General features: G+C 45.0%; 1 protein-coding gene across 1 annotated transcript in view; it reads left to right on the top strand.

Annotated features, from left to right (window-relative positions):
* Positions 1 to 16832, top strand: part of CAPN13 (calpain 13) — a 45924-nt gene extending 29092 nt beyond the window's left edge. The window contains exons 12-21 of the mRNA XM_075089885.1: positions 300 to 336; positions 2030 to 2092; positions 3113 to 3170; positions 4208 to 4275; positions 5958 to 6026; positions 7101 to 7179; positions 10103 to 10219; positions 13147 to 13202; positions 14267 to 14319; positions 16224 to 16832. Coding sequence (XP_074945986.1) covers positions 300 to 336; positions 2030 to 2092; positions 3113 to 3170; positions 4208 to 4275; positions 5958 to 6026; positions 7101 to 7179; positions 10103 to 10219; positions 13147 to 13202; positions 14267 to 14293 — 574 coding nt within the window. The 3' untranslated portion in view covers positions 14294 to 14319; positions 16224 to 16832. The remainder of the gene's footprint in view (positions 1 to 299; positions 337 to 2029; positions 2093 to 3112; positions 3171 to 4207; positions 4276 to 5957; positions 6027 to 7100; positions 7180 to 10102; positions 10220 to 13146; positions 13203 to 14266; positions 14320 to 16223) is intronic.
* The last annotated feature ends 5457 nt before the right edge of the window (positions 16833 to 22289 follow it).

Here is a 22289-nt window from a genome sequence, read left to right as displayed (position 1 = left end):
GTGAGATAAGTTACCCTTTCGCTGCTGCTGGTGCCAGCAGGGCCAGCTCAGGGAAGGCTGTCACCCCAGAGCAGCCAAAGACTCAGACCTGCTCATGTCTGCTTGCACAGGGAGACTGAGGACTGGTGCAACAGGCTTGACTGAACTGGGACAGGCTGGGAGGTGTGGGTGCTGGGCATCTCAGGGGTCTGCAGGCTGGGTGAGTGCTCCTCTTGGTGCCTGTCTTCTGCCACATCTGCAAAACAATGCTCTGAAAAGTCTTATTCTCCCCTAGTTTGACTCTTGTAACTCTTTTCTAGGAACTCAAACCCCTTGCCCAGGCCATTGCTGCCAATGGTAAGAGTCTGGATGAAAACTGATGTAGATATGGTAATGGTGAATTGTTCCCAGGGAGCTGACCATTTGGTAGCCACCTTACTGACTTCTCTTCTTCCTTCCCTACATACCAGACACCACTCTGCTTTTCTCTCCTTTCACCACCTGGTACCTGTCCCAGAGTTCGACTCTAGCACCCTGCAATGTTGCTGGGAGAGCAGGTGACCAGCCTGGGGTACCTCTCTGGAGAGATGGGAGTGGCAAAGAAGCCTTTCCTCTTCACATGCCTCTTTCAAAGACTGATTTTTGAAGGAAACATGTCCCTCTGTCAGCCTGTCCATTTGCCCTTTTCATCTCACCACCTTTAACACTTTGATCAGTCAAATACAGCAGGGAGGGAGACCATTTCAAAGATACTGAATTCTTGAAATGTCTGTAAAATGGGTATGTATCTAAGAAGGAGAGAGGGGGAAACTTTGATGAAAAAGTCACAGCTTGGGTTTGACCTATTTTGAAAAGACCTCACACCTGAGGACGGTGTCATATATACCTTCCCTGTGGGAACGGCTTCATTTAAGCACTTGCACCCTATAAAGCACAGAGGTCCATAGAGGTGAGACCCAAAGCAGATTTCTTCTGGTTTTCATCAGGATATCTTTACAGACATAAGGGAAATTACGCTTCTAAACTGGTTGCACCTCTAGTTCAACCTACATTTCAGCCTGTCTAGCCCAGCTATAATCTTTTGCTGGACTTCCTCACTGTGAACTGTGCAAATTGCCAGAGCTGGTCCAGTCCATGCTGCTGTCTCACTGGTTGCTTGCAAAACCCTGCTGCTGAGAGGTTATTTATAGCAGTGCAAACTCAGTGCAGGTCTTTGAAGCCAAAGGTGTAAAGCTGCTTCAGGAGAACAGAAAACAGAGTCCTTTCCTCATTATTAATTTTCCAGCCTGCAATTAAGCCCCATTAGAGGGGTGGTGTACATGGTGGCTTACTATCTCTTTCCACTGACAAGCTGTCAGTTTACTTGGCTGTTGTCGTTAGCCAATGTTTTGACTTTGACGAATTATGGTACCCACACTTTCTGCTCTTGTTCAGGTATTTGGGCTTCACTGGTGTGAATTATCTCACACAGAGTTGAAGGCGCTAGGGCTTAGGCTTATTTTTTTGGCAAACTTTATACTGTTAAGGATAGTTCTCCTTAGTGCCTGGTGGATCTCCTCACTGGAGGGTTAAAAAAAATCACTTAACCATTGAATTGCAATTACTCAGGTGCAGTCAAGCCTGCCTTGGGATTGAGAAGGTACGAGAGAAGGGAAAAGTCAACTCCTGCTCTATTTTCTTGGTTTACATGAATCTTCACATGCCCTTAGCCAGTGGTTTCAACCAAGGTCCATCAATAAGGATCAGGCTTTGGATCTCTATACTCACATATTGACTTGCTGAACTCCACCCTGGATTTGTTCAGTTGTCTTCCTCAGGCCCTGAGCTCCTCCTTCCTTGTTGTACTAAGTGATAACATCCAAATTGTGCTTCTTCCTTCACTGCAGTATCTCTTTCTCGCTCCCAGTCCACTTTACTTTTGGGGTGTTAAAACTGCAGTCTGTACTGTACATTCCCTGCTCTCTTTAAAGTGCTGTTTGGATCTGCAGGCTTCTGCCTCCAGTTGTTTCGTAACTGAGTTATTTATGTGCATACTTTGTCTTTGATACAGGATGTTCCAAGACAGAACCAGGACAGCTCCTATAAGGCTGTCTTCCTAAGATACGCTAAGCAGGTATCCTATCTAAAACATCTTGCTGAAAAATAACTAAAAAAAGCATGTGGCTTGCAAAAAGAGAAACTGATCTCCAATGTTGATACAAATACATTTAGAAAAACATTTTTTGGAAATGTAGCTCCATCCTTGAGTGGATATCCTGAAAACAGTATTGATTGACCTGCCAAAAGCCCCAGAAAAATGAGACATTCAGCTGGGATAGATTGGCCAGCCCCATATATCAGAGGAGGACTGGAGATTTGTGGTTGTGCTGGTGATGGGCTTGCATGTGTAATTTTTTTTAGCTTTAGTTTGTTTATTTACTGAAAGCAATTAGAAAGCCTTGGATATTTCCCCCTCTCATCAGCATAATTTTCCATTTGCCTTCACAACATTTGGAAACCAGACATCAGTCAGCATTTGAGTAATTGATTCCTGCTTTTTCAGAGTGAAACTCTGCGTTTTAATGGTTTAATAAACTGTTATAAAGAACCCCTCAACTTAGTCAAGAGGGAAAAAAATCACTACCAAAAGTCTTTGCACAATGGACCTCTTGCAACTAATAGTTATATCAATGCATGAAGGTGAAAATGAACATGAGTCGTCATGCTGAATGACCTGGGAGTGTCTCGGGACGGAGGCAGTCAGGTTCACTGATGGGTTGGGTGGCTCAGAGGGAAGCAGGCTGCAGTGCCTGTGCTCCCAGCCCACTCACCTGGCTGCCTGCTGTGCCTGCCCCTTGGCAGCTCTCCAGTTAGGGGCTGATGAAGTCAGCAACGTTCCCATCACTGCTGGAAATACCCCACAGTGATGGAGAGTGCCTGTAACTCCCCTGCAGACTCTTGTAGGGAAGGACAAATTGTGGTCCAGCAGCATCGTGGGCTTTGCTATGCTCCCATGGGGTACTGCTGCTTCTCTGGTACAAGCAGAAGTCCTTCTTAGTTGCCACAGTGTGTGAGTAAAGAATTTTGGGGCAAAAGTGGCACAGGAGAAAACTTTATGCTTACAGATCTTTCTTTGTATTTTATTCTGCATTAGGGCTCAGCTATTGATGCCTCACAGCTGCAACAACTCCTTAATGAAGTGATCCTGCAAGGTAAAGCTTTTACAACTCAGCTAATGTTTTTGGTGCTTCTCTGTCTAGTGTAAACGAGACAGAGGATTTAGTGGTGTCCTGATGGTCCTCAAAAAACCCTCAGTGTGGCTTACTGCACTATTGGACCTTGAAGAATGAGAAGTGCCTCCACCAGGCTTCCTTTGGAGCTGTTTGGTTTTATTTTATTTTTTTTTAATCAAAGTAATGTTCACATGAAGAAGGCGATGCAAGCCAGACCAGCTGCTAACAGGTTCTTTAATGCATGGCTGCCAGCAGAGCTGTGCATCTGTTGACAGCCAAATTTTACCTTCCCCTCCCAGTTCTGCTGTGGGATAGCTTCTGCCCTGCAGACCTACCCTGCCCCATGCTGTCCTTCTGGATCTCCCTACAGCCCCCATGAGCTCCTTGTGCCCCACCAATTACAGCAGGAACTCAGTCCCTGGCTGGGCTACACCAATGAGCTCCCCAGGAAGCTGTGCCTCCCTCTCTCCTCACTGTCACCTGATTTCTCTCAGTTCAGCCCTGGCCTGCATTGTTCCTCTGCAGAGGCCTCAAGCTGGCTTTCAGCATTTTCCACCTTTCTTAACCTGCCCACCTTGAAAACAGCATGAGACAGGGGCACAGCTGGAGAGCTCGAACCAACTCAATCATGCACAAGACTCAAAATGCTCCTAGGACTCACTAATCAGCATAAATGGCCTTTCTTGTCACTGTCATTTCCCTTATCCTTACTTCAAGAGAGAAGAGTTTCTATCAGAGCATGTAGGTGGGCAGAGAATGTGCTACATGTAAGTCTGAACAGGGGACCTGTCCTTGGGGAAGAGAGCAGTAGTTGTCTGAGACACGTCAGACACCCTCAGTGGACCTCAGTCTGGCACATAGCCCTTGCTGTTGTTTAAGACCCTGAGCCAGATCTGGGACTTGTTAGCTACGTGAGCCTTCAGACTGGTGTCCTCCTTCCCTCTGAATGGTGACCTGGTGCCTCTGTCACCCCCCTTGCTCTTGCTGATTCCTTGCCGTTCTGTCTATCCTTGCAGATGAAATGACCAGCCTGGGAGGAAGATTCAGCTTTGATTCATGCAGAGGCATTTTATCTCTGATGGATGTATCCTTTCAGCAGAAGCAATAAACTTCCTTGGTGCTGCCCTGAGTTATGGCTGAGCTGAGCATCCCAATGTGAGAACCTGCAAGTAAATATTAGCCACAGTCCTCAATAAATAACTGTCCCAGAGTCTCTGCAGGACTTTGCCATGAATGCCCTGGCTCTAGTGTGTCTGCTGAAGGGTGAGGGTCAACCTTCTGCTAGCAGCTAACTCTTTGCTCTCATTTTGACCTCTGCAGGGCCCAGGGCTTGGCTAAGCTTCACCCTTGGGTGCATGGTCCCAGGCAGAGCCTGAAGCGAGGAGGCAGCACGGAGCTCAGGCATAGATGGGCTTTTCCATCACAGCTGCAACCATGCTGACCTGTGATGGCAGCTGGAGCTGCTTGCTAGCACCAGCAGAAAAGCTGGTGTTAGGGAGAGAAGCACTGTCATCACCAAATCACTTGCCTGGCAGACTATTCATCATTTCCAGTGTACCTTCCCTATTTAGATGGATCACTCAGACTTTTTACTGTTGACAAGAAAACACTGGAAATACATTGCTGGCCATTGTAGAACAAGAGGGCTCCTTGATAAAATATAAATTGTCCCCCATGTGTTTTTTCCCCTTGCTTGATCACTGTCTCTTTTCTTCCATGCTTCAAAATTACTTTGAGACATTTTCAGACCTTTACAAACTGCCAGGGGATGAATAAAAATGACCAGAAGTCCTCCTCTCTTTCCAGCTTTCTGCATCTAGCTAGTGAAAGAGACTTCTCCCCCTTTCCAAAGTCTCTCCTGGGCTAAGTGGGCGCTGTGAATGCATGGCACGTGCAAAAAGCTGACAAAGCCACTGCTCTACTTTAATTCAGGATGGATTCTTCATTCTCTGGACTGCATACAACCCATGTACAGTGTGACCTATCCTGGCCTGCAAAGACAGGATCAGCATTTTTCAGTCAGGTTTCATGGCAGTGGCACTTGTCTGCTTATATTTAACTGGTGACAAGTTTTGCTTTCAGGCAGTTTTTGCCATCCTGGCTGCATTAGGTGAGGTGCTGCATGTCTGCCCAGGACTCCTAGATGGTGTATGGAGGGGAGAAGGTCCACTGACATAGTCCTTCGAGCATCTGTGGGAGACGTCTGCTGACACCTGTGGCCTTCTGCAGCTCATGGTAGGGAAGGGTTTTCTTGCCTGCAGCATATGCGTGACTCAAAGGCTACTGCTGCCTTCTGATGGCAGGCAACAGGATCAGCTCCTTGTGCTCTTGCCTCCTTCAGTGCCTGTTCCTCCAGGAGGATCCAGGCTGAGCTAATACTCTGCTGCCTCATGCACAGAGGCAAGGCAATGTGCATGCGTGGCCAGGAACATGGGGTCATGTTCATCCACAGGGGACTCTGTGCTCAATGGCTAAAAGTCAACTGAAGCAATCACTGCAGGTTCCCTTCTTGTTAAAGCCACCATATAAATAAAACCTTTTGTTGTTTGTGAGCACAGGTATGAACAGCTGTACAACGTGCCAAAGAAGGTGACTTTAACTGTAAGCATAACTGAAAGCAGAAAAGCTCTTGGCTTTCTCAACACAAAGTAACAAAGGGAAGAGTCTGCATCTTATGTCTTTCTTTATGTGAAGGCAGCATCCTTGGGAACAAAGACAGCCAGGTTTAGTTCTCATTAACTGTTTAATTCTTAACTAAATGCACAGCTCAACTCCAATGGACAGCTCACACTACAGGAGTTCAGGATCCTCTGGCAAAGTCTCGCTAAGTACATGGTACATGGGGGCTGCTCTCTTCTCTTGGGCTTTTAATCAGCAGGGTGCAGATCCTCTGTGTTATCAAAGCACTGGGAGGGGCGGAATTTTGCAGAGGTTGCTTGCTTAGTGGGTTGGATTTCCATCCTCTCATGCAAAGGTTGAGAGATCAGGAATCAGTAGTGTGTGTAAAGTGCTCCAAATGAGCAGCCGAGGCTTTTCTAGAGCAGGGAATATTGAGGGGAAAGTGGGAAAAGGTAGGAAGGGCAATTAGGCTCAGAATTTGATGGAAATCTCTGTTTGTGTGCCACCACTGGCAATTTTTTTAAAAGCTTTCTAAGCTGAAATGAGTTCTTGAACAGAGTAATCTGAAAAATGTCACTTCCTTATTGCTGCATTTTGTAGTGGAAATGTGTAGGGTCTAATGAAAGTTTATCTGGGAGAAATGTCTCTGCTTGAGGATAACCATTAGGTCTGGAAGCACCAAAGACACTAACTTGGTATTTAGGGTACCGTCTAAATTCAGGCATCTAATTTTCTCTGTGTCAGGTCCTTCTCCCTCCATTCTTGCTGCAGAAAGAGAAGATGTCCTGAAGCCTCAAAGTTGGTGGGCTCTACTTTGCTTCATCATTCTTGAGATGATCTGAGGACATGGGGCAGCTGTTTCCCATCTAGCAATGGTGCTCCTCCCACAGACAGCACCTCAAATGTGGCTTGTGGGGTTTCACCGGTGTGTTAGGAAAGGTGACCCCCACACCATTCTGGAATGCAGGGACTCCTGACTTATTTCACATGTTACAATGTATTTTTGTCAGTGGTGGTGTGAGAATTCCCATTGCTACCTGCACACATAAACCAAAGAGAGTGAGCAAAACCATTTCCACCCACCCAAACCTGTGGGATTTCTTACACCATAACACGCTGTCTGAGCCTTCTGGAAATGGGTGTCCCTTGTTATAGTCACCTCATCTCATCTGTTGAACTTCCTTGCATCCTGTTTATTAAGGAGGGAAAGCATCCCACATAATTAGATGTAGTAGTAAATTTGGGGAATGCTAATATGAGCTTGAAATCTGCCTTTACACTGTTTTTTAGGATATCTTCAGCAAGGAAGACAGAAATCATTCTGGGTTTCTTGGTGTGTCTGAACTGAAGAACGCGATACAGACAGCAGGTACGTCCATAGGTGCTGAGCAGCTCCCTTGTCTTTGTGGGAGTGAAGAAAAGGATGAAAAAGAGAGAGGAATGAAAAAAAGAGCTTCAGGGAGAAAGCAGTTGGTATTGCATAGAGGTGTCAGTTAGATCACAGCTCTGCTCAGAGGTCTGTGTTGTTTTAGGGCATTGAGACAGAACACTCATTTCAGGGGAGCACTGCAGCTGGGGAGCCAGAAGAGAGATGCAGAGAAGCACAGCCTTGGCCAGAACCTACAGACGGGCTTATCCATAGTCTCTCTAGCTCATGGACAACACATCCAGCAGAGGAAAGGAGCAAGGAATAGTCAATGCTTGCACTTGCCCCAATTCCTGCAGTTTCTCTTTAGCGCAGTGACTAAGTCTATGAGGGAAAGCCACAGTGACAGACATTTATTTAGTTTGCACTGACCTCTGTTGGCTACAGGAATGCTGAAACTTGCAGCGAATGCATGGCATCCCTTCATATGAGAAGCATTTTAGCTGGGTCATTTCTCTGGAAACTTTGTGCATGAAATAGAGCTCTGAGACAGCAAGCATACAGTAGAGGAGTTTCCATTTGGCTACCTGGAGCTGGAGTCATGTTGTCCCTAGGAGGAACCTTGTGCAGAAGTGCTATCCATGGAAGCCATCAGATCAGGGGATATACATGTAATATTTTGTCGCTGAGAGGTGGGCAGAGCATTAGCATCTTCCTGAGGAGTGCAGCACTAGTGTGCCAAATGTCAAAGGAGAAGCTGCCAGGTCCATTCTACAAAGGTGCTAAAGTGTAAAACTGGGAGGAAAATTGTATGTTGAGAAGTCCTGGCATCCGAAACAATGCAGCTATTTGAAGAGATAAAAAGGCACTATTAAATGGCAGATTCAATACACGATAGGCTATGAGCAGTTCCTAGCTGTGGGAAAAAAGAAGATTATAAGCTCATTCTTGCCTACTTCTGAGCCAGACAGCTGCATTTGAATCTGGCTTTGCATTAGGATGATCCCTGTCCTGGTTTTAAAGCAGGACAGAGTGGACAGCCTCAGAAAGTGTTTGGGAGGTTGGTGCTACCTCTGGGAATGGCACTAATGTATCTAAATACAGCTCACAGCCAGCTGTTCCCTGAAGCGTTCAGAGCTTTCCCCAGCAAAACACTGAAGTGTGTGCTTAATTTTCACTGTCATCCTAATGTTTCAAAGTGTAATAATGACAGGTCAAATTTTCTGCCAGGGTAAAGCAGGCTGGCTGCATTAATAGCAGTGCTGCCCTGAAACACGAGAGCATTGGTCTGGAGTATTTATGAACTCCTCACTGGTAATATTAAAAATACCAAAAGAATTTAAAAAAATATAGAGAAGCATGAAGTCTGTATTTTAAAGCTTGACTAAAACCAGAGTGAGGAATCCAGCAGACAAGAGGTGTGGGAAGTAACCTTACAAATAAGCAACAGGTCATCACTGAAATGTTTTGGGAACAGAGAGGACTGACACTTCAGTCTTGTTGATGAGGTTAATTGAGAGACATTGCCAGGTGAGAATATTTCAGAGCAAGTATATCCCAGACTGACCATGCCAAACTGTTGATGTTTTACTAGTGTAAGACATGATTATAGCATCTCATAAGCAGCACTGCAATGCTTGCTGGAGTTTGCTGTCCAGAGAGAGCTTGACTGAATTCCCACTGCCTTCAAAAGATTAAAAATTAGATCAGCTTCATTGCTCACTACTACAGTGGTCCTTAGAGGTGGTTTAAAACCGGAATCAAAGAAGAAGTTTCATTAATTAGATTTTTTTAATTACTAACGCTTTCTTCTAGGAAAAAAAAACCAACGTAAAATTGGGTTTATCTTAATTTGAAATGTATTTTAAACCCAAATGGATTTCCATTATCTAAATATTCAGCATTGTGTGTCTGCTTCCTGCTGGAGACCTTCTCCAACTAGGTTCATGCAATCAGAGTTTGTCGACATACTAACCCACTTCCGACGGCTGTATCTCCCCTTAGACAGGTGTAGAGAAATAGTTTCCTTCTTTTCTACTTATTCAACTAATTTGGCTCCATGATAAGTTCACTTAAACCAGAAAAGTTTAGAGCTGGTTGAAAAAGCAGGAAAGCTACTTCTCTTCCAGCTGAGCCACGAAAAACTAGGAGTGAGCAAATGAGTCTTTTCTGAAGTCTACAGAATGCATTAAACTAAAGCTGTCAGTCCAGCACTCTGCAGAAAATTTCCTCTTTTGTTTAGCAAATCAGCTTTTAGTGCAAAATATATTTAAATAATTTCTCTTATGTAGCCAGCATACTTAGGGTAGTTTTATTTAACTAATAAAAGAATCATTCTAAAAGGCAATTTTTGTTCATTCAATTGAATACCAATTTCCACCCAAACAGACTGTGACACAAATCCTGAATAATCAGCTAATAAAAAAGAAATGCACCCTTCACCATTTTCTAATAGAAGAGAAAATGTAAAAATTAAGCATCCCAGGCATGCTATACTGCATAATAGCATGAGTGTGCGGTATCTCCCTGTTTAGCAGAAAGCGCCAGTGGTATTATAAATGTTATGCTCAGTCTTTAACAGTTATGAGCCAAAGAAAATCACCCTTTCATATAGAAAATAAAAGCTAAAAAGGCAAAGCAAGATAACACTAGATTAGTTAGCTCTATGTTTTCTGCTTGCTGACCTAAGTCAAGTCATTGACTAAATGGACTTTGGTTCTTTCCATCAGTCTACCCCAAATCTTACACACAAACCTGGGGGAAAGACAAGTAAGCTTCCATCCAGGGATGCAGAGGAGACCCAGCATGACAGGGTGGGGGGCTGAGGGAGATCCCCAGCTTCTTTGCAGGGTGCACAAGGCCAGCAGAGCCAGTCCGTGGTCCCCGCAGTGAGCCCACAGTGGTGCTGTTCCTCTTTCCTTTGCAGGTCTGGCCACTAACGAGCACCTGCTGCTCCTGATGACCCTGCGGTACGGTAATGCTGCCAGAAGAATTGGCTTCTCTGACTTCGTGTGCTGCATGCTGCGCCTTGAAACCATGACCTGTGAGTCTTGGTGCCAGGGCCTGGGGCAGGGCAGGGGACGTGGCAGCAGGGTCCTTCCCAGGGGAGCTTGCAAAGCCAGACTGAGGGCAATGGCAGGAGGCAAGGGACATGCTGCTAGACATGAAAATATGTGTCTAACAGCATAGCTTGGAAGTACCAAACCCTCCCAAAGTCCAGGCATGGTCCAGGCATCCCTTTGGGCAGCCTGTTTGCCAGAACAAGATTTGCCTCCTGCCCACAGGAGCAAGTTTAGTGCTGGAAGAAAGCAGCAGCTGGGAATACAGTGATGCCTTCACTGAAAGGGTCCAGAAGGACGGTCAGCCCCCAGTTTCCCATCAGAGCTCATCAGAGCGCCTGTGGGCTGCAGTGGCACCACACTGCCCTGTGTTTTTCCCTGCTGAGGAGCAATGGTAATGTATATCCAGAGCTTCTTCAGCTGCCAATCCTTTTTTGCTGCATGAATTTAGCCTGGCCTCTGCAGGCTTGTCCTTAAAGTCCCTATGCACTAAGACTCATTTTATAAAAACAAGATGTGTCCTTGTGCTAGCACCCTTCCACATAAGCTTGAGCATCCTGGTCCACAGCAGAGCTTCCTCCAGGGTGGTGTGGAGCATTGCTGGTACCACGAAGAGGAGACTACATGCATGCACAGCCAGGAAGAGGAAAGTGGCAAGTCATCTCTAGGGGAAGGCTTTCTCTTTCTGTTAAAATTTGGAGAAGTCTGAACCACAGCAAGGGAGGTGTTTTGTTTTGCTTTTTGCTGGAGAGATGTTCCCACCAACTTCAATGAAGTTCTCCCATTTTTTGGGGGGAAGGAGAAGGTCTGAGATCCTTCTACGTGGAAAACAAACCCATGCCCTGTCTTGTGTCCAGCTATTGTCTGACAGTTGCAAGGAGACCTTTGCCTGAAAGTAAGTGCAATTCTGTTTTACTAAAGCATAATTTTTACTAAGTATTTTGACTGGAAATACTGGTCATTAAACAAAGCCAGCAATTGTGATCCACATGCTAGAACGTTGCTACAACAATTTAGTTCATCTTTACAATGGGCTGGGTTTCAACAGCACATGGAAATGAGTGTTCATTTTTTGTCCCTGTGTTTTTACCGCCGATGTTTTATGGGCCAATAGTGGTCAGCGGATCCACCTGGATGACACTGCCTAAAATCCCATTTCAAAGGAATACAGCAGAAGCAGCTCAGAAAGAGTGTGTCCTGATTTTAATGTTTTCATTAAAAAACAGACAACTTGTAAACACCATTTTTTGTGATTATGCATGTCACTTGCTGTAGATGAAAATTCTTATGCCTAAATTAGTACCATGGCATTTTTTTTCATCTTAAAAAATATCCTCTTACATTTTAAGTTCCAGTGTAAAGACAGCTCCTTTACATCCATGTGGAAAGGAATCTCTAAAAGTTTCATTGCTGTCTGTAATGAGTATCTTAAACTGCTCTCAAGTCTTTCGGTTATCACTTTACAGAGGGTTTAATGCAGAATACATTTCTCAAACTTTTCAAATCATTGTGAATAAGATTTTTACAGGAGAGGATAAGGGTGCCAAGTGGGAATAAAAGGCAGTCCACATTTATGATAATCTGAATACAGCGGGGAAGATAAAATCTGTCCCATTAAATCATTACTCATCCTTTCAAGATAGCCAGAGATGAGGCCCAAACCAAAAGCAGCAGCCTCTTTGCAAACTCTATTTAACTGGAGTTAATGAAGCAGTAAAGGGGTGCTTACCTCTGCCCAGAGCAGGTAACTTCAGCACTGCTGTTTGTTCCTAGAAAGACTGCTAGGTGCAAGCCCAGCCCTTCAAATACAACCTTGTAAAGGGGATGGGCGTAACATGGAGAGTTCCTTGTTCTATGCCTTTCTTCAGAGCACTATAGGCTGGATGTGCTTCATCATGTTAGCTTTCCTCCCTGCCTTCTCTCTGCTCTAGATCATATAGGTAGCTCTGGTTGCCTCCTAAGGGGCCGATGAACAATGCACCCTTGTGCCCCGTCCCTATGCTCTCCCAGCAGCCTTGCGCTTTTGTCTAAAGCCAGGTGGGTTTTAAAACATTCATGATCTTACAACGCCTTTTCCATTCAGGGAGGGAAGTAGGCTCCTGGAGAAATGTGTCATTCAAGGATAGAGATCCTTAAAGTTGTTTCAACTTTTTATTACTGTTTATAACAGCACATTTCTAGGAGAAAAGTAATTTCAAAATAAATAAAAAGAACTCAGAATACTGTGTTTTGACTTTAGCCAAACACTTGGGTTTGAACATTTCTCCTAGACAAACTGCAATATAAATGTGCACATAGAATATCAATATTTGAATGGATTTAAATTTTTTGATGGCAAAGCGTTCTGTCAGAAAATTTTCAGCAGTGTTAATTTCAAACTGTAGCTGAATAACAGCAGCATCTGCATTTATATTCCCTGGAAAAAGCTTGCAAGGCATACTAATGACTTCAAGAGAATCGCTTTCTTTAGGGCACACTGTGATCACTCACTGCCAGGGAGGATGGAAAAGGACCAACAGAAAGTTTCCCTGTGGGAAGATGTGTTTCATTAGTTCGCCATTCTGTCAGTCTGCAGGCGGGAGCTACTATTGAAACAGATTATGAGAATAGACGAAAGCAGTCACACTGAGCACTGCCTGTCCCTACGCTTTTGCCAAATTCTGGCACTGCAATTGGGATGCCTTCACAGGCTGTGATCCAGGGGGTGAGGCTGAAGGGGTACCCAGAACCCAGAAGGGGTACACAGGAATGAGATGTGGCTAGGCAGGACAGTGTGTGGACACCTGAGCCACGCCGAGCATCCCAGCACAGGGTTTGCAGCTCTGCTCCTCAGCTGCCACAGCCTTATTATGTCTGTGTTGCATCCTTGCTTCCTCTTAATGAAATACAATTTTCTTTGTTCTACCTCTAGATGCATTTCAAAACTTAGCAGAAGGCAGATCACAAATCTCGATGACACCAATAGAGGTGAGGATGTTCCTTCCTTCTCTTCTCTCCAGGTCCAAAACAGGACCACTGAGTATGTTAGCAGGAGGATTAAGTCAAAGTTGATGTGTGATATATGTTGCTGGGGTTTTGCCTCTGACACCAACAGTGAGAGTCTTGCCTGGCTGGATGTGCATAATGGGCAGCCAGGGGGTATTTCCCTGGGGTTCTTTGGCCCCGGTCAAGCAGCCTTACTAGGATGAGCACAGCTCAGTGGTGGCCATCCACATCCAAAGCGCAGATCCTTCCCTTACTGATGCCAGCCTGCCATTGCTGGACACATTGCTCAAAGTGACTTTGAGGAAGTGGCAAAAAAAAAAAAATCCATGCCGTCATTTCTTACTGCCCCATCTGTTAATTCTGAATTGCAAAACATCATGGTTTTAAGAATGAAATAGCAGACAAATGCTCGCTGCTGCTGTTTGTCTTAAAAGCACAGCTTGAAGGATAGCTAGGCAAATGGGGATACATCAAGCTTTTTATCAGCTAGTCTGAAGCAAAAATCCTGCTGTGCTCCATAGTGATATGCCTGAGTGCTGCATTTTATCAGTCTGGTGACTGTTATTTGACAATACAGTGTTTAAAAATATTTTTAAAAAAAAACCCTTTTACAGTCTTGCTGGCTCCTGTTTACCCTCTGTGGTTAGTTCAGTCGCTCATGGTTCATTAAATCTTTGTTGCACCAAGAGCTGAGCAGAGTTTCCAAGTAGAGGCCCTGAATCTGTTTTACGGGGTAGTCTGTAGGATAACCACGTTCCCAGAGCCTGCCATCCCTTCCACTCGCAGTCATGCAGGTGCCACCCTTCCCCAGCAATTGTTCTTGCTGCAGCTGCTGCAATAATTTATCATGGAAAGCAACATATGGAAAGTGTTTGTAGGTCTGAATTGTGATAAGGGAAAAAAGCAGTCCCAAAACCCCTTAACTATCCTGTGCAGGACAAAAGGATCATAGTCACTGTGTCATAGTTTGAAAGTACTGAGACACATGTCTGAGGATTTAGTGTAACATCACTGTCTAAATGCACCTTTTCTTCTCCATTTTCCAGTGGCTGACTCTTGCCATGTACACTTAAAGAGATGTCAGAGCTCAATGTGGCTGGTAAGAAATCTCATTAATACTATACATGCTGAGAAGAAAGGGGTGGGTGCCCTTAGAGCCACCACAGTGAGCATGAGTGGGAGCCTAACAGAAAGGTCACTTTGGGGTTACAGTGGGTTTTAAGAGAAAGAGAAAAGGTGAGAGCTGCAGCATGAGTGGGGCTGGAGAGGACCTGCAAAGGGAATTGGATTTTGGACAATATTTTCTAGTGAATTGCTGATGGCCTTATGAGTTGCTTAGACCACCAGTGGCTAAGTTAGCCACTTGCACTCTGTTCCCACCTGAGGTAATACATTTTCAATGGATCAACTAGCAGAATTTATCTCTTTTTTGTCTTCTTCTAAGGGCTGTTGTTACTCCTGCATATCTTAGGTAGCTGCAGCAGATGTAAAGCCAAGTAGAGGGTGGGGATATGAAGTCACTTAGGTTTCTTGGTCAGTCTGATCTCACGTTTTTAACTGAATTATGTAATTTAGTTTACCTTTGAATGACAGTCCCTACTGTGTGTTTCATCTGATATTTGCTCCCTCCATGTCAGACCTGGAGAGGGGCTTTTTTCCCATGAAGTTACCCGGAATTTCCAATTTTGCTATTTGGTTCTAGTGAAGAACTCTGCCTTTTCCTACAAAGCTTGTCCTGTTTATACATCCATAAACCATCTCAACCATTGTGTTTCTACTAACCCACTGGGCCGCAGCTGTTCGCAGTTGCAATGGGTAAAGCATTAGTGCTGGTCCCAGACAGTTGGCACTGAGGAGAAAACGGGGAGGAAACCTAATCCTTAGAGAAAAGGTACAGTGGAGAGCCAGTAGCCTCCTGCTATTGTGTTGTCGTTGACCCCTGGTACTCATGGAGCACCCTTGGGCAAAGTCACATGCTTTTCTTATCAACCCAGTTCAAAAAACCCCAAAACCCAGGACCTTCACTGAAATCGAGGGACTGCATCCAGATGAGCCTTCCTATAGACAGGAACTACAATAATAAATAATACATGAAAAGCATCTCTGGTATCTCACATCCTGCTTATGAAGGCAGTTGACATTGGATGCCAGCTTTGGTGAGAAGGTGATAGAGGGAGTGTGTAATCAGGGTGTAAATTACACTCCCCCAGGAAGAAAGCATGGTAGATTCAGACCCAAGGCAGCACAGCTCTGTGTCTTTCACCCTTGGCTCCAGGTCAGCATTTATGCCCAGCTGTTCTTCTATCTTGGCTCCTAATTGCACCCAGTGTGTCCACCTGCAGCAGGAGCTGGACTTCACCAATCAACACTGAGATGCCTTTGCCTCTCTGAGTTCTGTTTGCACAGTTATTTGTTTGAAGTTCTGCCCTTTGCATGCAGAGTGCTTTAGAGAGTGCATCTTCCCTTTGTCACAGCAAAGCTGTATTTTGATGTATGGATGTGTAGAAACAGATTATTCACATCACAGCACCCACCCCTTGCACTGCAGACTATCATTAGGTAAATATGAGCCTAGAAGGACCTCACTTTGGGGGATGAAGTTGCTTAAATTATTGCTTGCAAATGATATTCATAGTCTATTTAGTCTTCTTTTTTCCTTTCATGAATCATTCATAAACTGATCATAACTTCTGCAAATATATCATTAATCATAATTTTCACTTACTGGTTTTGAATGAAATTCTGCCTGTAGGGTGTTCATAAGCAGTTCACTTCAACAATTTGGCAGCCATTTGCAGCCAGAGACTGGGCAGTCACAGCACAGGCCCCTCAGAGGACTGAAATTCTTTAAGCTAGAGCCTAACAAACCATGAGCGGTGTGAGAAGACACACCTGGTGTTTGTTGGAAAAAATTTTGTTGAAAGAAATATTCTCATTAGTGACTTCTAAAGACTGACCTCCAGCTGTCTGTGTTTTGAGTGAGTCTCTTTACCTTTGTTTCAGGTGTCTTTTCCGCTCCCCAGTATGACACAGCCCAAGGCCATCCCATACAAGAGCCATCCATGGGGCTCTTGAATAACCAAACACTGTGAAGGAGTGAAAACAGGTTTCTTATGGACATTTGCTTATGCTTGATGGTACTGAGATGGAGTACAAGACATCTGGGTGGAGAGTCCTTTTCAGGCAAATTGGCGCTGCTTTGGAGAGAGAAGGGGAGATAACGAGAGAGCTCTATTGGCAAGCTGGTAGTATGTAATCGCTGGGGCAAGATGGAACTGCCGAGCATAATCTCCTCTCATCTTCATGTACGTAGGACAGCTGGTTCTCCTGGTTAATGCACAGAAGTCAGGAACGGCTCCATTAACTTCATCACAAGTAAGAACAGAATCAGGCCTTTTGCGTGTAGGAAGTGACTATCACTTAGGTAACAGAAACAATTAAGACACAGTTTTATTTGCATTATTTCTTAATTTGCTTGTGTGCCATTTCTAACTGCCAGAAAAATGTTGAAGAAATTAATCATAATTCATAAATAACAACAGGAGCTTTGCTGGTTTTTTTTTTTTATCTTTTTATTAATAAACACCCCCAATAAAAAAGAAAGTTTTATGCATATTTGAGCTTATCAACTCTAGGGATTCCATTATATTTGCTACGGCAATGAAGAGGCATATTAGAGTTGTAGAACAGATTGCTCAGTGTTTTTTTCTGATTTCCAGCATCTATATCAGGACTGTCTTGGAAGAGACAAATTTATCTGAGTGGCATTCTCTTTCTCTGTCCTGCTGTCTTTAAAAATATAGGGCTTCTTCAGGTATAATTTCTGCTCAGAAGTTGAACTTAAATCTGCTAAATAACTGTAACCTTTCTGTAGCCCACACACAAACTCCACTTTCATACCTTTTTCATCATGGTGATAAAAGCAAATCTAGTGATCTATTCCACTCAACTATTGAAAAAAAAATCTCTGAAGACTCTATATGTGAAAATGCCAAAAAGAAGGACGCAAATGTCGATGGATGAAAGTGATACAGGGTTGCCATGGCAATATAATTCACACCATGCCTCACCCAGACCTTCCGAACAAGTTTCCATCTAGGCGTCCACACGCTAGCAACAGATATACCCATTTGGCAGTGAGACATTACACTCTGGAGCAACAACTATGTCACAAGGTAAAGAAGGGACCCGTGCCTCTGTTATCACGAGGTGGGTCGGTGGTAGTGTCTCGCTCTGCAGCTTGGAAAGGATTACTCGTGTAGGTAGGTCTTATGCAAGCAGGGCCTCTGACCCCACCCTTTCACTGAAAATGTGGGGAAAGGGAAATCAGTAAAATCAGACTACTCTTATACTTTTCAGTTATTTTTACACAAACCGATTCTATCTCCAAAGTGTAACTTACACATCCTACCTGAAATCATTAATCATTATTTAAGCTTCCTGAAAATAAAACCCAATGCTGGCAGAGAGACAAGATAACTAAAAGAGGTGGTCATGGAAAGATAAATATGCTTTGCTAAAAAGGCATATTAGGAGGGCCATTTCAGAGAAGTATGCTTTTTTAGTTTAGCCTGGGAATTCAAAAAGGGTAAGTAGAAATCTGGAAGTACTTCTGTATGATGTCCACCATGCAGTTCAGGGGTGCTCAAGTTGGCTCAGACCTGCTAGGAACAAGCTATTTGTAGCTACACAGAAGTCACTTCTGGTGAAATTGTGAAATTCAGTTCAAGTCAACAGGTTTAAACACATTCTTGTTGTATGAAAGTCCCATCTATAAAAATTCTGAGCTGCTAAGATCTGCACATTAAGATCAATCTTTAAAATCTTGATTTGCAGACAATGTATTATGTTTCCTTTTGTTAGGATACCTAATTGCCTTTCTGTGGAAGGCAATTCTGTTTGTAGTCAGACAAAGATCCTTGTCTCTAATAACTTGGTCTGGCCACCCACTAAAATGTTTCTTCATTAAAAAGCTAGCAGCAAACACCAGATATCCCAGGTGAGAAACATCACTGATATATAAGGTTGTCTCCCCGTGGACAGATGCTGGGGATGCTGGCTCTTCTCATGCAAGGGGTACAGCTATGTCCGTACCCACAGCCCCTGCAGCTGGTCGCTGCTGCAAACGTTGCCAGCCGGAGCCCACCTTCGCCTCCATCACACCAACGCTTCGCTCTGGTGTGTGCTGTCTGTGCAAGCCAGCAGCCTCAGGGACGAACCTTTGGCCCTTCAGGTTTGCGGGCTGTGCCTGCGTGCTGATCCTGCACTGGGGCAGAAAGTAATAACTCACTGCTGTCAAGCTGAGCGTGGCTGCCTGTCTGTAGTGTTGAAAGAATTGGTATTCCACTTGATTTATACTTCCAACCAAGCTAATTAAGCAACAATTCAGGAGGAATCCATCATTGTGACAGACTTGTTGATTAACCATCCCACAAGCAAAGTCAAGGGTGTTTGGTAGCCTGAAAAAAATATCGGGTCAATAGGGAGAAAAACAATGATTTGGCCATAATACAGCAGTGACTATTATTTCCAAAAGCAACAGGAAGCTTAATACATTTCACAAACACAGGGGCCAACATTAAAAACAAAGGCAGCTCAGATCAGCAGGGTGTTAGATAAAGGGGGAAAACTTCTAAGTCTCATCTTTGTGTGATTAAACTGTGAAGGCCAACTTCATGGGCATGACGCCCCTATTAAAAATCTTCTGTGTACCTTCATCTGTGTTTGCCAGCTCTGAAATGTTACTGCAATCCCCATGAGGTTTCTGGCATTTGTGAAAGCTCTGAGATTCATGCAGTTATGGTAATATCTCTAATTTTTTTTTATTAAAAAGAAGTTTCTAGTCCTCAGGGACACAAGTCTGAAAAGCCCTAAAAGGTTCTGCTATTAGAAATTGAAGCAAAGGAGCTCAAACAAATGATTTATTTTTAAACCTTCCTGATGCTAAAACCCTTGAGAGGGTAAGAAGCAGGCAATGTGAAGAAGCAGATGAGATTAGCGGTGCTGAACTCCCTAGTATTGAAGATGGGATAAAGAGCTGATGAAATTAGGTAGGATCTGAGAGAACCATTAGCATTAGAAGGACTTTGGTGCAGAAGTGGTGACAGCTGACCCTCCAAGCATAACCTCTGGATGTAGCTCTTGAAGCCCTGCTGTTGACTGCCCTTCTCCTGGGAACCAGAGGCCCCATGTCTTCATCTGCCCGGCAGATGCTGTGCCCAGGTCATCTCAGGTTGGACAGAGGAGGAAGCTCTCGCATGTCTTGCCTACACGGCCTGATCCTGCAGATGTTCCCAGAGCATGCAGCCTGGATAAAGGGTTTCCCAGGAGGCAAAGGCCTCAGAGGTTGTGGTTTTGGTACCCATGCCTCAGCCTATCCATACTGTTGTTATGGTATGTGAGAAAGGGAGGGGTCATGGCATGTTTCAGAAGAGCTGAACCTCCCTCTCCACCTTTGACTACTGTGCCTCAGGTCTTTCATAGAGAGACTGCTGCAATTTATGCAGAACAAAAACACTTTTCAGACAAAAAAGGGCATGTTATTCCATAACCTTGTGCTTGGCTGAAGTGGGGGGAAGGCTGGGTTTGACCCTGGCTGTGAGAAGCCCACTGGCCCATGCACTTCATGGCACGCACAGCAAATGCTCTGACCACAGGCTGCGGGGTCACAGGCATTTCTCAGGCAAGGGTGCAGCTGTATGGGGCTTGTATGCCCCTGTGCAGCCTGGAAGGGATGCCTGCAAGGGCAGAAAAGCTCATCTCTTGCTGCTGCCTTCAGTGAGATGGTGACCCTTTCTCAAAAGAGATACCTGCCCTTCTCCCAGTACCCCAGGCTCAGGGAGGCAGATGGACATCCCATCAAGAGTTCCCCCCCTCCCCGCTGTGTTTAGGCAGCTCATCAAGAGAACAAACAAATGTTGGGACCATTTTTCTGATGAGGGGGAAGGTACCAGACGTATTTGAGATTATTAGTGTTAACACTTGTCTTTAGGATCTCTGTGCTGCAGGGCTGGACCTGAAACATGTTGCTTTTACCTGGCAATTCCTTACCCGAAATACCTTATCCTGCAATTCCTGGCTACTTTCCTTGCACCCAGTCCTGCCCTGTGATATCTGCACCTTCTCAGGCCTGGGGAGCAGAATGCCCAGGCAGACCAAGAGTGTGCCAGCCTTTTCAGAGCACATTTCCTGAGTCCCTCTGCCAAGATGGCTGGGGCCACCCTGGGTGCCTGCCATTAGCTATGCCTGGGCCAGGTGTCCCCAGCCCACCGTGGCACTGGGGTCCATTTCTGCTGCATGGCAGTGACATCTAGAGGCTCCCTGGCCTGAGCGCCTGTCTCTCACTGCTCACATGCTGCTGGCAGGCAGAAACCTGCTCCTTACAAAGTCCCTGGGAGGCCCATTCACACCGTAAGGGTGAAGTACCACAAGACTTAAATCCAAGCTCCTTCCCTCACCTTTCTTCCCTAAACCACCATGGGAAGGATTTTTGTTGTATCACCTTGAGGAAATTTTATATTGCTTCTGGGGTCCCAAAGGTTTGGGGGAGCCAAACTATGTCCCTTCCCCATGAGACAAACTGGTCCACATGAGGCTGGTCAAATAATACATACAGTTTTCCACTCAAGGAAACATTATTTCTTTGCTTTACATGCCCTACATTAGACTTGGTGCCATCCAGCGCTAAATGCAGAGCTGCCACAAAACACCTCTATATTGAGGCTGGCTGTGCAAGATAAAAGATCATTGTGCAATCAGTGTTATGTATTTAAAAGCAATGCATTCAAGAAAGAGGGGTAAATATATCATTTCCATAGGCTGAATTGTTCAACCAGTTGATGAATGCATCTTCTGAAGCATTCCCTGAGTTTGAGTTGAAATGCCTACCATAGAGTGAGATAGGGAATATTATTGCTCATATGAGGAGTACTTTGTATTTCATAGAATATGTATTTGCTCAGGTGATACAACATAGGCATTGCAAGTCAGTAGAGCAGATGATTGCAAATAATCTTCTAGCCTGAAATCAGGAAATGAGCAAGCCTAGTGGAATAGAGCTCTCTGACGATACAAAAATTGGGGGAAGATTGTGGTGAAAAGTGGGAGGAATGGCTCTTGCCCATCCTGTGAGATACCTCACACTTGGAAACATTCAAGAGAAAGGTTAGGTCAGGGCTTCACTAAGATCAAAAATCTCTGGATGATAAAATGGGAAATCTTGAGAGGATGAGACTAGACGGAGAGACAGCAAGGTGGGACAGGAGCAGCATTGAGGCACTGCAATGCAGACTCCTGCCACCTTCATCCTTTTCCAATGCATGATCCCTCATGGTGCCTAGGAGAGGATAAACATATCCCAGTGGATGTTAGAGCTGAGATTAGCGGCTCTTACGCCAAGTCTACCTAATGAATGTACACCAAAATATACACACACACACACACACAAAAAAAAAACATTAAAGCATCCCAACCTGCTTCCCTTGTTTAGCAGCATTCTCATGGGGTGAGGATGAGGGCAGGGCCCCATAAAAATGGCTTTGGAGGATTTGAGGGCAAGGGGTTACAGAAAGCTTGTCCCTACATCACACCACCACCCCCTCCTCCATGTCCTCTGTGCTTTCTATAGGTCTGGAGGCATAGGCATTTGTTACCATCTCCAGGGCTGTGAGATGGTTCCTCCCATGGTTGCTAAATCCACATCTAGACTGAAGCAGATGCCACAGGTGGGGGCGAGAGGAGCAAGTCCTCCACCTGCCCCACAGCCTTTGTGGGATGGCAGGCAGCTGCCTGCTGCCTTATGACTGTGCCAGAGGCATTGGCAGTTGGCCCCTGGGTGTGTGGCAGTGGACAGTAGCTTCTCCAGGCACTGAAGTCCAAGGAGAGCCTCAAGGAGAGCCATCCCTGCCAGCAGGCCCAGGACAGTGGGGCTAGCACAGCCTCCTGCCTGCTGCTGCTGACTCTTATATCCATCCCCTCACCTCGGCTTACTTGTTTCGTCTGCCTGATGCAGAGGATTTGGGCTGTAACGATAGCTTCTAGCTCAGCACAGGGAGAAATGCAGAGGCAAGG

The sequence above is a fragment of the Phalacrocorax aristotelis genome, chromosome 3 (genome assembly GCF_949628215.1).
Source record: "Phalacrocorax aristotelis chromosome 3, bGulAri2.1, whole genome shotgun sequence".
Taxonomy (NCBI): Eukaryota; Metazoa; Chordata; class Aves; order Suliformes; family Phalacrocoracidae; genus Phalacrocorax; species Phalacrocorax aristotelis.
Note: the sequence above shows the minus strand (reverse complement) of the source record. Positions and strands in the feature narration are given on the sequence as shown.